The 16,502-nt window shown below is 43.9% G+C and overlaps 2 protein-coding genes across 3 annotated transcripts in view; one reads left to right on the top strand and one right to left on the bottom strand.

Moving 5' to 3' along the window:
• The window catches only part of LOC144064294 (uncharacterized), a 97,743-nt gene that overhangs the window by 75,715 nt on the left and 5,526 nt on the right, over positions 1-16,502 (bottom strand). Inside the window, exon 2 of the transcript XR_013296756.1 lies at positions 6,044-6,218. The gene's annotated coding sequence lies outside the window, so the exon portion shown is untranslated. The remainder of the gene's footprint in view (positions 1-6,043; positions 6,219-16,502) is intronic.
• Positions 1-16,502, top strand: part of prox1a (prospero homeobox 1a) — a 30,826-nt gene that overhangs the window by 11,803 nt on the left and 2,521 nt on the right. For both annotated transcript variants that reach the window (XM_077586699.1, XM_077586700.1), the window contains exon 4: positions 3,286-3,480. In XM_077586699.1, the coding sequence (XP_077442825.1) occupies positions 3,286-3,480 (195 nt within the window). The remainder of the gene's footprint in view (positions 1-3,285; positions 3,481-16,502) is intronic.

Genomic DNA, 16,502 nt, shown 5'->3' with positions numbered 1-16,502 from the left:
ATCTAAAACAATGTTTGTTTTAGCTTTTTTAAATATATTTTTAGATTTTACAAAATGATTTTTGAACTTAAAACACAGAAAAAATGGATTAAAAAATTACAATTATTGATTTAAAAGGGGGAAAATCAGGAAATGTAATATACATCTATACTCTTCATTTTAATTTGATCCTAAAACAGAAAGTCACAAGGCACTCATCATTTACTTTCCCGGGCCGCACAAAATGATGCGGCGGGCCAGATTTGGCCCCCGGGCCGCCACTTTGACACCTGTGATCTATGGGGTTCTTCAATTTATAACAAAGTGAAAAATGGAAAAATCCAAAATTGCAATATCAGTATCAATTCATTCAACTTTTTCTGCCACCTTGCCACTTTAAAGCGACGTCTACTGGCGATCAAGTCAATTCAATTCAATTCAATCCAAGCACGGCGGCCATTGTGGGCGCGCTTAAGCGCCCCCTTCCAACCCAGCGAATATTTGCAAGTGTCAGTGGTTTGTTTGTTTGACGCGGCGGCGTCCGTGTCACGACCCCGGCCGGCTTGCTGACTGCTCACGTTCCGAACCCCCCGCCGCCATTGTGCGATGCCGCTGACCCGCCGCGCTTTCTGCTCGCCGTGCACTTTAGGACCGCCGCCCTCGCCCCAAAACTAAGTCGCCCGACCGTGGGTCGGCTCCACTCCCCCGTCTTTAGCGCCCCCCTCGTCTGTTTTAGCCTTTTGCCCCGCCCCCAGAAAAAAAATCCACTTTAAAAAGTTATTTTACGACCGAGACGCGCAAAGAAAAACAGGATTATGAGATTAAAATGAGATCAATTGTAATAATATGAGAATCAAGCCAAGGCGCAATATGATGAGAAGAATGTCATATGTCATAATGTTATAAGAAGAAATGTCACTATGTTAGAATAAAAGTCATAATATGAAAATTAAAGTCATATGTTGTGATACTATGAGAAAAACAGTCACAATATTGAAGGGAAAAAGTTTGAATATGAGAATCAAGTCAATTGATGAGGAAAAATTGACAATATTCTGTAAATAAACTTGTCATAATGAGAAAAAAGTCAGTTTGTTAGAATAAAAGTCATAATATGAAAAATAAAGTCATATGTTGTGATACTATGAGAAAAAAACAGTCTTAATATTGAAAGGAAAAAGTTTGAATATGAGAATCAAGTCAATTGATGAGAAAAAATGACAATATTCCGTAATTAAATGTGTCTTAATGAGAAAAAATGTCAGTTTGTTGGAATAAAAGTCATAATATGAAAATTAAAGTCATATGTTGTGATACTATGAGGAAAAACAGTCCAAATATTGAAAGGAAATAGTTTGAATATGAGAATCAAGTCAATTGATGAGAAAAAAATGACAATATTCTGTAAATAAAGTGTCATAATGAGAAAAAATGTTGCCATATTAGAAGAAAAAAAATGAAGTCAGTTTATAATACTATAAGAAAAAAGTCTCAATACGATGAAACAAGTCATATGTCGAAATATGATTAGAAAAAGTCACAATATTACGAGAATAAAGTCATACATTGTAATAGTATGAGAAATTTCATAATATGAGTCACACGATGAGAAAAAAGGCGCAATTTCAGAAGAAAAAAACTCATAATATCACAAGAATAAAGTCATACATCAATATTACAAGATAAAATTGTAATAAAATGAGAAAAAAACTATAGTACCACAAAATTAAAGTCCTAACGCCGCATATTTTAACACATTACCCAATAATTAATATTACCACACCAAAGTTTATCTTTTTTTCTGCATTAAAAAAAGTCAACAAATCCGTCCTTTAAAAAAAACAGCAAACACAAACAGACTCCGCCCTCTCCAAACCCAAAATTCCGATTAGCACCGGCGCTAAACTTCCCCGGATTATTTCCCTCCCGATCCCAATCTCGCCTTCGGAGACTGGTCTTTTAGCGCCCGAACGCCAAAATGTGTCGAGTCTATCTTATCTAAGCGCCTGGCTTTTTTTAGCCAAGTATATTTTCACAAAAAAAAATAAAAAAATGGTACCCGCCGAAGCTCTTAATAGGTTTACTCGGGCCTATTGAATCGGGATCAGATAGCGGCGGTCTTGGCCGCGGCTTATGGTGGCGGCCCCCCTCTCTCGGCCCCGCCCCCCTCGCTCTTTTTTCTTCTCCTTTCTTCCTGCCCGGGAGCTTCGGAGAGAGAGGGGAGGAGAATCGGGGTGTAATTGGCGAACGGGGTTAAGTACTTGTTTGAGCCCCCCGCGGGCCGGGGCGCTTCAGATGATGACTTAATCGTTTTTCTGCTCAATTATGCCTTCGCCCGGCGAACCCTCGCCGACGTCCGCTGGCCTCTCCCTATGGGCGAGAAAGGGGGGGCCGGGATGGCGGGATGGCGGGGTGGCGGTCTTTTTTTCCCACCGGGGAAGACCGACGCGCTGGCTTGTCTTGCCGTCTCGCTTAAATGTCTCTATTAGCTCGGGCGATTTTTTTTCTTTTTTTTGCTCCCCGTACCTCTCTGACGGGGGGCTTTCATCCCGGCGTCTCGTCTCAGCGGAGACGTGACAGGTCGCCGAGAGAGATGAAAAACGTCAAAAATGCATTATACGGACTATAAGGCGCGTTTTTGGTGTGCATTATCGACAGCTTATGTTTTTTTAAGGAATAGTTATCCCTAAATGACTGTGAATATGTTAGCATTATTAGCATAGTTCGTCCGTGGCTCGCGATTTTTACTATTATTTTAAGGGATGATGCTTCGTTAGGATGAATTAGTTCCGCCAAAAAAATGTAAGACGTACTCAAGTGTGACGTATTTTTTTGGATTGGACGTCTCGCACCGCCATTTTTGTCACGGGTTGAGGTTCTACTTGGACGTGGTCGCCTCACAATTAATTGATTTTTTTTGTATTTTTTATATTTTATATTTTCAATTAATGAATTCTGTCTAAACTGCCATTCCTATTTCTGCATTATCACCCTCTTGCTACTGTGGCAACGAAATTTCCTGAATACGGGATGAATAAAGTTATCCAATCCAATGAATGAACATAATCGTGGAATACCAAAATGACTCTGTATATTTATATATATATATTTTTAAAGTGGTCCAAATTAAACTTTTTGAGTCTCTTAAATGACAACTATTCTCTAATTTATGTCCTTACATGCAAAATAACGATGCGCAATTTTTTTTTAAAAGGGCAACCCTAATTTCCAAGTGATTCTTGGCAGGGGATAAAGAATCTAGACTCAACGTGAACTTTCTAACGTTTCTTCTTCTACGTTTTCCAGTTTAACCGTTGCATCACCTCGCAGCTGATCAAATGGTTCAGCAACTTCCGCGAGTTCTACTACATCCAAATGGAGAAGTTTGCCCGGCAGGCCATCAACGACGGCGCCGCCGGCGTGGAGGACCTCAGCGTCAGCCGCGATTGCGAGCTCTTCCGAGCCCTCAACATGCACTACAACAAGGCCAACGACTTTGAGGTAAGCGTGGTTGCTTAGCGCCTGGGCCTCGCCGTTCTCAGCTCATGGGTTCGATTCTCACTGTGTGGACTATGCATGCTCTCCCCGGGCTTGCGTGGGTTTTCTCCGGGTACTCCGGTTTCCTCCCCCACTCCCCCCCCCCAAAAAATGCTAAGCTAGCTAGTTAAACACTCCAAGTTGCCTAACCTAAGCTATGTTGGGTTGTCCTTCGTCTCCTCGTGCCCTGCGATTGGCTGGCTACCTATTCAAGCCTAGCTGGGATAGGCTCCAGCACCCCCTGTGACCCTTGTGTGGATAAGTGGTTGAGAAAATGAATTATCGAACTTATTTTGGTACTGCACAACTGAAAAAATGGATTTTTGAGTTTTTTTCTGCTTGATTCAACTTCATTTTATACAGTTTTATTAATAATAACTCTATTCAAATTAGTTAGACAAAATATATAGTAGTTTTTCCCCCCTACTTACATGGTTATCGAACTGATGCGCCAAATCAGGCGACTCGCAAAAATACGCACGCGATCGGGACGTCCCTCCCAAAGATAAACATCACTTCATAAAATCTGAACAAAAAAAAAATGGAGAAACGGACGTGCCTGGCTGCCATGTTTTTTTTACGAGGCCTACGTAAGGAACTCAAATGAGGAAGAAAAGTCGAACTAGCGACTCGACCGCGTCGCTCGCTTTCGCTTTCTTCCCCATCTTTTGTTTGCCGGCCTTTGAGACGCGGACCACTTCCCCGTCCTCGCTGCCGCGTCTTCCAGTTTTTCTCGCCGTGAACTTCACCTTTTTGGCCGCCACGTACGCTTCCCCTTTTAAGCTCCGCCTTCAACGACCCCCCCCTTACGGCGCCCTCGCCATGGTTTTTGTTGTCGCCGCATTTCCCGGCGGCGTCCCGTTCACCTCGAAGGGTACGGCCGTCCCTTGGACCGGACCGAGCGTGCTGGCAAAGCATTTCTCCGCCGTGTATGTGTCACTTTGAAAGGGGGCGGGGTTAGCGCGCTATCAAGGTTAAGCGTCCTACTGTTTTAGCTGGGGGGGCCGGAGGGGGGGGGAGATGGATAGATAGGCGATGGAGGGGTGAGAGCTGAGAGACAAAAGAAAGCGCATTGAAGGGAGGGAGTCGGGGGAGAGTGGAGGTGGGTTTTTGGGGGGGGGGTTGGGGGGTGACGTAGTGGATAGAAGTGCCCTTGCGAGCGCTGGGAGTTTTTGCAGCGCTAGCGCTCGCACGCCAAGTGCTTGTTTCTCTCTCTCGCCCGCGTTATTCGTCCGCCGGGGACGCGCAAACGCTTTCCATCTTCGGGCCTCCGAGGGGACGCTTTTTGAAAGGTTCGGGGGCTGGCAGAAGCACTCGGACGGGTTGGTGGGTGGGTGGGATCGTGCGGGTGACGTCCCAGCATGGTGGAAATTGGAGGAGGGATGCGTTTGGTGAATGGACGGCTTCCGTGTGGGTACTTTGTGGGCGATGTTTGTAGGGGAAGGGGGGTGAGGGGGGAACATGGCCATCTGTTTGGTGTGGTCGCTTCCCGTCCGGGACGGGAGTTGGCCCCAAAATGGCCGACTTCCTGGTTTTATTTGGAGGATTGGTCGTGAGGGGGTGAAAATATTGAGTACTGCTAATGTCAACTCATTTAACGCAAGTGTTGGGAGACTTCAATATTATAAATTTTGACAAACAAATGTTAAAAACTGCTGAAAATTGCTGAAAACTGCTGGAAATTGCTGAGAAATGCTGAAAAATGCCGAAAAATGCTCTAAACTAGCCTCTCTTTGAAACACAAAGACTCGCAAAATCAGACAAAGCAGGTATCAATTCCACCATATTACAAATTTTGACAAACAAATGTTAAAAAATGCTGAAAACTGCTGAAAACTGCTGAAAAATGCCGAAAAATGCTCTAAACAGGCCTCTCTTTGAAACACAAAGAAAACCTCAAAGAGTCGCAAAATCAGACAAAGCAGGTATCAATTCCACCATATTACAAATTTTGACAAACAAATGTTAAAAAATGCTGAAAAATGCTGAAAACTGCTGAAAACTGCTGAAAACTGCTGAAAATTGCTGAAAATTAGCTCTCTTTGAAACACAAAGACAACCTCAAAGACTTGCAAAATCAGGCAAACCAACTTTCCCCATTAAATCCATTAAAAAAACATGCATCACATCACCGGACAACTTGAAAACCAACCAAAAAGCGGAACGTCTTTCCGCCATTTGCATACATAAATGTGAACATTTGCAAGAAAGCGCGACGACAGGTGATTACGTCGTTTGTACGCGTCCAAAGGGGGCGCCGTTTTTGCATATTAAGGCCTTTTTTACGCTCAGGTGTTGGCTGATTAAGGGGCGAACGGCGGGGATTCTTTTTTTTTTTTGCCCAGCCATGCAAATTCCGGCGAGAGAGCCTCGCCATCTTTTGCGTGGCCTTTTGTTGCCCGCGTGGGTGTTGTTTGTATGTTTTTGCCGCCACGAGCGTGGGTTTTGTGTGGGACTCGCGCGTGTACGTTTGTGTGTTTTGTTAGCAACGCCGCGTCTTATGCTCTTAAGTGTTTTTTTTTCTTACCTGTGAGTCAGAGAGGAAACGTAGAGATGGACGGCGATGACTAGATGTTTGGATCGGGATGCCCCCCGGGTTGTTTTGTCCATTTTTTTTGGTTTTCCATATTTTTCATCTTTTTGGGGGGTGGATGAGCTCCCCTTTTCTCCTTTATCTGTTCCTCCCCACTTGAAACGGGAACCTACGCATATTCAAACACAAACACCAGCAAGTTTACTTTTTGTCATCGTTCGGGGCGGAAAAAAAGCGGGTTGAAACGGGGTCCGTTTATATCAGGAAACGGAAGCGGGATAAAATATTAAATATACTTTTTGATTTGGTGATGAATTGGAGTGTGTTTTAAGAGGGAGTAAAAATAAAAGAAACATGAACCGAGGGGAAAAAGCCACAAAATATGAGAGCCGCATGCAGCTCGAAAGCCACGTCTTCCTGATATATTGGAATATTATACAACAATTTTATACTTTTTCATTTGGAATTGACATTAAACTTGTTAACAATGCATCAAGTGGTACTAAAAAGTGGTATACATTTTTTTTTTAATTAAATGGACAGTTAATGATTAGATATATTTATTTTGGGGGCGTGGCTAAGTCATTTTGGAATTTATTTGGTATTATTTTTGCTTATGGGAGTAGTTCTAGTGTTCTGATTGATTTTTTATGAACAGTTTTTGTGCCTTGTAGTGACTTATGACAGACATTTTGATTCCTTTTTATTTTTACATGGAGTTTTATCAGAGGTTTGTTTGTTTTTTGTAGTATAAATCGCTATGGGTATTTATTGTTGTATTTTATTGACAGCGCGTTTATGCCCCGTGGCGTCTTCTGACCCCTTTTTTGTTTAGTCGTCCTTCCCCAAACATTTGTTTTATTTTACGCACTACAAGTTTGCACCGTACGATGCCTTCCGATACCCCGTTGTTGTTGTTTTTTTTTTAAATGACTGGGATGGCGTTTATGATGACATTGACGCGCTCTCTAATCATCGTATGGCCTGGCGGAGTGCACCCCATCAAAGTCTCATCCACCTTGGTGGCGTCTTTGGAATGAATATGTCCTCTGTTTCAGTAGTGGACACACACATTCTCACACACACACACATGCGCACACACACACACACATACACAGTCAGGCACGTCCACGTAGCCTTTCTTGTTTGATGCTAATCTGCTCTGTCACTGTGTTGGCCTAATACGCACCCCATCTTCCCTCCCAGCTTGTCTTTTGTGGCGATTGTTTCCTCTTCTCCTTTCATATCCATCCGTCCTCCCTCCCCGTCCTCCCGTCCATCCATCCATCCGCTTCCTTCCGTCCTTCTCTCCGCTTTCATTCTTTCATCCTCCCCTTCCTCCTCTCGCATGTCTTCCCCCCCCCCCCCCCCCCCCCCCGCCTCGCCTTCTCCTCCTATTAGGAAAGTTTTAATGGCATAATTGTCACATTCCTTCTGGCACAATGAACACTAGCCGCTAATTAAAAGAGCTCGCCGTTAATTACCTACTCGCCTCCCCCCCCCCCACCCTCCTCCTCCCCTTTCTTCTACGCCGTCTCGTCGGCTCCGTCCGCCCGCCGCCATCAAAGCGCGGCCCTCCGACGACGGCGAAAGCCTCGACTTTGAGCGGGCGGCGCTTTCAAGCCCGCCGTCCCCCCTTTTTTCCCTCCTTTCCCGTCGCGTTTGAACCCCCCAATGACAACACACATCATCTTTCATGAGACGGAAATGCGTGTGTGTGTATGCGTGTGTGTGTGTGACCCGGTAATGGCTAGGAGGGGCTGAATGAGGTGGGGTGGGGGGTCTGATAAAAAGACAGTTTTATGATGGCTCTGGGAAACTCTCAAATTTCCGTGGGCCGATGCGGGCCAAGTTTCCTCAATCGCACACGCAATACGCACACACACAAATGTGTGTGTGTGTGTTGTTTAAAAGAGGAAGCTACTATGATCTCTTTGAGACAGGGCGATACCGGCAAAAGTGGTGAGACGCAGCCAGGTTTCGACTTTCACTCCTTCCTCTTTTGTTCACCTTTTGAGAAAAGTCATTCGTTGGGGGGCGGGCTGTTTATTTTTTATTTTTTTTGCGTAAGGTGGGACCGCTTATATAACGTTTTTCGGACTGTAAGTCGCGTAGATATGTTTAAAAGACGCACGGGAGGAAAATTTGCATTTTTGGGGAGGGGAAGTTTTGGAAAGGATAAAGATATGAGGAAGTAGGAGTTCAATAGTGAGCACAAAATAAGCATCTGTTAATGTAATATATGACAGTTTTTAGCTATGGTTTGCTAGAAAATATAAGATGTTGCCAGTTAGGGTGAAAAAAAAACAAAATTTGCAAGTCGTACTGGAGTAAAATTTGCATTTTGGGGAGACGTTTTGCCAAGAACAAAAAAGTTGAAGTGGGAGTAAAATAGCCAGCACAAAATAAGCACCTGCTAATGTTATATATTACGATTTTTAGCTATAGTTTGCTAAAAAAAATATTAGCTGTTGCCAGTTAGTGAAAAAAAAAAGTTGTATTGGAGTAAAATTTACATTTTTGGGGAGACAATTTTTTTTAAGTGGGAGTAAAATAGCCAGCACAAAATAAGCACCTGCTAACGTCATAAATTACCATTTTTAACTTACATAAGTTGCAGCTAAACTACAAAAAAGTTGGTAAAACATTTCCTGTGGCTTAAAAGTACTGAATTAGCTGGAAAAAAATGCATTAAAAAAATGATACAAAGGTCATGCTAACGCTTGCAATATAAAAGGGAAAAGGCGATTACATTTCGTGAGATCAAAGGTCAAAAACGTTGAATTAGGTCTACGCTCTCTAATGGCACCTCCACATTTGTACAATTTAACTCATTCCCTTCCAAAGACCACAATGAATACGAATCGTTAAATTTGAGCGCCATTGACGGCGCCCGACGTCCAACGCGTTTGGACCTCCCCCGCCATTTTTTTGCCCAACTTCCTGCACCTGTCCCCCCAATCCCCTCCATCCATTACGGGCGAGTCCAGACCAGATGCCGTCCGTCCAACCGCCGTGCCCCGGTGCATTGTGCGCTTCACCTCTCTCCTCCCCCCTCGCCGTCCCTCCCTCTCCAGGCTCCATTTGTCCCCACGCCCGTTTTCTTCGCCGCCGCTCCGCCTCGAAGAGGTGTGCGTGTGTGCGCATGGGGTCACGGAGCAAGGCCGGGGTGCGCGCAAAAGGGGGCGTGCGCCTTTGACCCGAGTTTGACCTCGTAGAATGGAGGGTGAAAAGGTCGCGGGGGAGGACCGAAAGACGTATCGACGCTAACATATATAGCATCGGCAGACGTGTAGCGCTTGGGAAGACAAAAAAAAAAGAAATAAAACCTTGGGAGATGAATAAGAAAGCGCTATAGATTTAAGTACAGAGCTTCCCAAAATAAAAGCAATCCAATATGCCGCCGGCATACGCGTTTCGGGATGTATATACGTATACTTTAAATGCGGCTAACGCGTCCCCCGTGGGCGATGGCTCACCTTGGGAAAGGGGCGGGAGATAAAAAAAAAATGAAAATCTTGGTGGGAAAATAAGGGGAATGTTAGTCATGAGTTCAAATGGTTCGGGTGTGTATCGGCGTCAATGGCAGGGAAGGAGTTCAATTGTTTTGAAAGGGTTAGCGAGCTGTGTGGAGTTGATAGTCAGTGAGTTATAAAGATTTTTGATTGGGAGATAATTGGACCTTAAGCAAAAATAAAAAATTCAAAAAATTATTCAATATTTTATTGTTTTAGATGTAAAGAAATGATAATTTTTCAACATGCAGGAAAAAATAAACAAAACGAATTATTAATGATTTATGAACTAAAATTGCAGCCAGACTGGTTTAGGATTAGCATCCTATTCTTAATAGATGGCATTTAAAAAGTGAAAATGTTACACCATTTTAAAGTCAAATTCCTGTTTGAATGTTGGCACGTTCCAAAAACAGAATAGAAATATATATTTAATTTATTTTCCCCTACTCAGCCTTTGAATTATTTTATTTAGGGGCGTCAAAGAATAGCGAACGGCATCATCTGCTTCTCGCCGAATGGCCTCGGGCAATTGGGGACCCCCCCGCCCCACTTGAGGGGTCCTGACAGCTCTTTTCTCCACCGCGGGGTGTCACACCGGGTGTGTGTTTGTGTGTGTGCACAAATCGCCATATTTGCCTATGTAGCGGCTAACGGCTAAACGGCTAAACGGCACTCTACCCAGCATCCCTCCTGCCATCCTTCCTTGGTCACCTTGCTGCGTGGCACAGCTGCTGATTATGTCATTATTTCTGAAGCATTTTCGGGGGGCCCCCAAACTCCCCCCCCCATCCATCCCTCCCGTGCGCTGCTGGACTAATGAAGCGTGGCGAAGGGCCCGATGCCAAAATGACCAGGGCGTGCATCCGAGCTGCAGATGTGTCCAAGTGGTCCCCCCCCCCCTTCCTCCCCCATTCACCCCCAATTGCATGCATGATTCCTGATTCCTCTTTTCTTTCCTGGTCCTCCTCCAATCTTCTTCCTCCCGGCCTGCCATCATTTATTGTTTTTACCCCGACACCCCCCGTCCCCCCCGGACCGCCCTTCGTCCCACCCGCCCGTCTATTCTTTCTCCAACTCCCTCTCCTCCTCTCCAGATGTCCTCTTCCCATCTTCCAGACTCCCTCGTTCCTTTCTCCCCTGGCTTGCTGACCTCTAGGGACGCCTCCCCCTGACTCGGTGACTCCGCCTCTTATTTGAGGCGCATGTCATTAAGTCTTTGACTCTTTGATTATTCGCCACCAGCCTCAAAGAGTCCAAATGGATCGGAAGTCTATGGCCGTCAATGGCGGCGGGGAACGAGTTGAAAGGTCGGAGGTCATACCGCACTCTTTCCCAGCCTCCCGCTTGGACGCCTATAGCTGTCGTTAGCGTTAGACCTGTTAGACCACAGGTGTCAAAGTGATGGCCCGGGGGCCAAATCTGGCCAGCCGCATCATTTTGTGCGGTCCGAGAAAGTAAATGATGAGTGCCGACTTTCTGTTTTAGGATCAAATTCAAATGAAGAGTATAGATGTATATTCAATTTCCTGATTTTTCCCCTTTTAAATCAATAATTGTCATTTTTTAATCCATTTTTTCTGTGTTTTTAGTTCAAAAATCATTTTGTAAAATCTAAAAATAGATTTAAAAAAAGCTAAAATAAACATTGTTTTTAGGTCAAAAAGTAAAATCTAAAAATAAATATATAAACATTTTCGGTTTTCCACTTTAATAATGAATATAATTTTTTTTTTAAATGTTTCCGTTTGAAATGAAAAACAAATGATTATTAAATGTTTTCCCTTACTAAGAAAAAAAAGTCCAAAAAAAACAGTTTTATATCTATAAAAAAACTGAACATTCAGGGCTTTTAATTCAGTTCTTTTAATCCATTTATTAAAAAAATCTAAATATTATATCTAAAATGGTCTGGCCCACATGAAACCGTTAATGCAGCCCGCGAACCAACCCGAGTCTGACACCCTTGTGTTAGCCCCTAGTCTTTCCTGTCCTCCCACTTGGATGCCCATCGCCGTCCATCAGTGTTAGCCAATACATTAAAATGTGTCAGTCACCCTCCATGGTTTTACACTAGTTATACACAAGTTAATGAGTTATAATGTTGCCCTGTCATACTCTTGTCCATCTTATTCTCCCTTTTGGACATCTACAACAATTAGCATTGTATTTTTTAGTCTTTACATTAATAAACACTCACGCTAGCGTAGATTAGCGATTGGATTTCAGATAGTCACATTCATTTGTCATTGGCTTAAAAGTTTTTTGGGGGGAGGGGTCATTTTCTTTAAGAGTAGATAGATACTTATATATAGATTGATACAGATATTGACGATGCAGTTAGCCTAAAGGTCATCGTTATTTGGCAGGAGTCAATAGCAGGTCCAATTTCCATTATTGTCAAAGATAAATCATAAAGATATATTTTTAAAATAATTAAATGAATCTAGAAACTGCGGGAAGTGTTTTTATAATGGTTGAGAGTAGGAACGAGGTGCTAACGTCATAAAAATTAAGAGTTTCGGTGAGAAGAGCGAGGAGCGAAATGGGAGGCGGAGCTTTGACCTCGCATCGCTCGCCATTGACTCGCGACACCTTGAGAGCGGGCGGCTAAGGTGACATCGGCAAGGCTATCGCTCGCCGTCCGTGTTTGCTCAGCTTTAAGGCCCCTTTCCTGTCCCCAGACTTTCCGTCAAGGAACCCCACGGAATCTTACGACGGGGCAATGTGGCAATCTTAGAGTCCAAACAAGGACGGAGCGCTTTCGTTGGACTCTTATCGGCGCGACGGGGGCCAGAAAGATGGGGCGGCGGCGGCGGGGGGGGACGGCTCGTGTTTGTCCGAAAGCGACAACGCGGGCCAAGGACTTATCGAGGCCTTTGTAGATTATTGATCGGAACAGATACGGCGGGCAGAAGGGGACGACTGTGGGAGAGAGGGGAACTTCTGCTTTGACTCAAGGACGGAGGGACGGAGGGACGGCGTAGGGCGGCGTAGCGGTTCGGGGACACGCCGGCTTCCCTTCTAAAAAGAGGAGCGAAGTTTAGGAATTAACCCGAGTGGCCGTGTTCCATCCTTCAAGGCTAGGCGCTACGCAAACAGGCATCCCAACGTGGCCTTATCTTCCAGGGTCTCGTCTTGTTTGGCCAACGTTGTGCAAATAGAAGGCGCAATACATCTCCCCCCCCCCGAACTGACTGTTGCCAAAAAAGCTGGGGGGGGACGGACACGTCGGTTCGGGCAAGCAAACAAACAGGCGAGCCTGCCTGAGTCACCCTGGATTTCTCAGGCGCTGGTAACAGTAGCCCCATTCTCAAGGCCCCGGGGCCCCTTTTTGGAAAACATTTGTCTAAGCGGTCTTAAGACGGGGCGCCGCCAGCTCCCCGGCAAGCCGTCCCATTGTCCGCCGTCATATTTTATTATCTCATCAAAAAGCAGGAAATCCGATTCCCCCTCTCTGAAAAAGAGCTTATCCTTGTGTCTCAAAGCAACCTGTCACGAGGGGGGGCCGGGGGGCCGGGTGGACTAGTGAACGGGAGTGATTAACGGACGGCCCGCTCCTTTTCTATTGGCGTCCACCTTAGCCGTCCGTCTTTCTCCTAGATTTCAATTCATTTAAGCAGCATGCAGAAACATGGTTTTGTGACGTCGTACGACTTGTCGACGAGTTGTTTTTTTTGTTTTGTTTTGTTTTGTTTTTACTAGCAGTAGTAAAAGTAGTGGGAAAAGTAGTAGTAGCAGTAGTAGTGGTAAAAGTAGTCGTAGTAGTAAAAGTAGTCATAGTAGTAAAAGTAGTAGTAGTAGTAAAAGTAGTAGTAGTAGTAATAGTAGTAGTAGTAGTAGAAGTAGTAGTAGTAGTAGAAGTAGTAGTAGTAGTAGTAAAAGTAGTCATAGTAGTAAAAGTAGTCATAGTAACAGTAGTACAAGTAGTAATAATAACAGCAGTACATGTAGTAATAGTAACAGTAGTACATGTAGTAATAGTAGTAGTAACAGTAGTAGTAGTAGTAAAAGTAGTCATAGTAGTAGTAGTAGTAGTAGTAGTAGTAGTAGCAGTAGTAGCAGTAGTAGCAGTAGTAGCAGTAGTAGTAGTAACAGTAGTAGTAGTAGTAAAAGTAGTCATAGTACTAGTGGTAGTAACAGTAGTAGTAGTAAAAGTAGTCATAGTAGTAGTTGTAGTAACAGTAGTAGTAGTAAAAGTAGTCATAGTAGTAGTGGTAGTAACAGTAGTAGTAGTAAAAGTAGTCATAGTAGTAGTGGTAGTAACAGTAGTAGTAGAAGTAGTACATGCTTTGGTCAATTGGTTGAGTTTTTGAATTGGTTAGATTGGACTACTACTTCAGTGATCCAGGCACCAAATGCCTATATTTCACGATCGCTAATCAATCACAGGGTGGGGGGCAAATGCAAGCATGGACTTCTTGGACTTGGACGAGAGCAGAAAATGATATTGACATTTGCGCCATTTACAGACGGCGACGTCTGTCGTAGCGCACGGTTTGGCAAAAGCGACATGTTTGCCGTTTGCATTTCTTGCTTTGTAACCTGATAAGATTAGCTTTTCAAGGACAGGCCGGCGACACCAAAATACTTTGGACGACGGCAAGCGCGAGGACAAAAAGGGACTTTGTACCTGCTTTGCAAAAACCCCAATTTCTACATGTCTGTCCTTTCATTTTGGGATTTGCTTGCCCACAACTTGTTCAAAAGCCTGATGAAATATGGATGAAGAAGGATTGTCGGCCACGCGATTGGCCCCATTTAGCGGACGGCGCGGCGAATCAGCGGCCGCGCCGGATAATCCCCCACAATGCTTCTGGAACAAAGGCCCAACAGCTGACCCGAGAGAGGGGTGGTGGTGGGGGGGGGGGGGGGGGGGGGGGGGGGGGGGGGACGGAGGGGGGTCGCGAAGAAGCTTGCAAACAAACGGTTAAGGGGGTTAAATGGGCGCAGGGAAGGGGGATTTTCAAGGGGGTTTTCATTGGGGGAAAGTTTATGTCGATGGCTGGTCTGGTTATATTTTAAAAAATGATCAAATTGAAGTGAGAAAATTTGGATTGATAGAACTAAAATTCAAGAAAAGAACCAAAAAAATGATGATTGAAAACTACTTTTTGATTAACTGTTTTAGAAGACAGTCTTTTTTTAAAGACATTTTTAAAGGATTTTTTTTCTTTCATAGATAAAAAATTAAGCCTAATATTCCTGTTTTTTACATTTTCATTTATTAATTTTTTTATATGTATTTAAAATGCGAAATCCACCATTTTTTGACCAAATTGACCTTTTGACCTTTGCTAACTGTTGCCAAAACAAAAGCATCACTGCCTTTATAAAAGATCTTATTTTGTGAAATTAACCTGACACTTTTTTATCGTCAATTTACATCTTATCAGTTTATAGTGTGAATTCCACTGTGGCAAACTTGCCCGCCATTGACGCCCATAGACGTCAATGCCAAAAAAAACTCCAATCTAGAATTAAAATTCAAGAAAAAAACCAAAAAAATGACTATTGAAAACACTACTTTTTGATTTATTTTATTAATTGTTTTACAAGACAAAATGTCATTTTTTAAAGGTTTTTTTCCTTTCATATATAAAAAAATGTAAGCCTAATATTCCTGTCTTTTACATTTTCATTTAGTCATTTTTTTTATTATTGAAAATGTGAATTCCACCATTTTTGGACCAAATTGACCTTTTGACCTTTGCTAACTGTTGCCAAAACAAAAGCATCACTGCCTCTATAAAAGATCTTATTTTGTGAAATTAACCTGACACATTTTTTCATCATCAAATTACATCTTATCAATTTATACTGTGAATTCCATTGTCGTAAACTTGCCCGCCATTGACGCCCATAGACGTCAACGCCAAAAAAACCAAAGTCCAATCTTCCCTACACACCAAAACAAAGGCTTGTAGTGAAATAACAAAATGTCACCGGGTCCTCCGAGTCTTCGCCATCGTCCCTACCTAAGCCCCGCCCCCCCCCACGCCACTACCTCCCTTAGTCAAGAGGATCTAAAATACCAATACCCTTTTCTCCTTGACATTGCATTCTCCTCGCAGTCAGCGTTTTGCCGTCCTTTTATAGTCAAAACGTCAGGAGAAATTCCAGGCGGGAATATTCCGGCTAATGCGCGCGGGGTCGTCGGTCGCGGTGGTCGCAAAAAAAACCGAGACGTGGCGTCGGGAGGGGCTTCTTATTCACAAGTCGCGCGAGCTAACGGGCGCGCTAGCCTCCATTCATCACCTGACGGGGGGATCGGAGGGGGGTTGTCGTCCCGTGTGTGTTTATGTGCAAACAGGCATGACGGCAAAAGTGTGCGTTTCAATGGCCACTAACCTTGCCGTGTCCCGACAGTACTGATGAGTATCTGCAGGACACTGGGGGGGGGGGCTTTGGGGGGGTTTGGGGTGCTAGGTTGATATGGTATTGTGTTGAAAAGTAGTACACAAATGGCACTCAAGTACAGATACTTGAGTAAAAATAGATGAGTAGGAAGGAGCTCTTGAGATGTTTGCTTTTGAGGAGCTGGATTTGAAGAAAATTGATTTTGTGCTTTGGAGACTTCAAGGGGAAATGATTCAAATGTGGAATCGTGAGTAATAGCGTCAGATACGCGCCAGGAGTGCACAATGGTGGTGGAGGAATAGCCTCTTTGTGGGTCGTTGTTGGTAGGTGAGCTTGTAATGCTACTTCTAGCGAGGTAGCATGTGCAGATCAATTGCGTAATCTGATATTAAAATTGGGGAAGTCCATAGTCTAAGGGTGTCAGACTCGGGTTGGTTCACGGGCCGCTTCAACGTCAACTCGATTTCACGTGGGCCGGACCATTTTAGATATAATATTTAGATTTTTTTTTATTGGATTATAAGAACTGGATTAAAAACCCTAAATATTCAGTTTTTTATAGATATATAACTGTTTAT

Source organism: Stigmatopora argus, chromosome 19, assembly GCF_051989625.1.
Source record: "Stigmatopora argus isolate UIUO_Sarg chromosome 19, RoL_Sarg_1.0, whole genome shotgun sequence".
NCBI classification, from domain to species: Eukaryota; Metazoa; Chordata; class Actinopteri; order Syngnathiformes; family Syngnathidae; genus Stigmatopora; species Stigmatopora argus.
The sequence above is the reverse complement of the archived record's forward strand: the minus strand, read 5'-3'. Positions and strand labels throughout refer to the sequence as shown.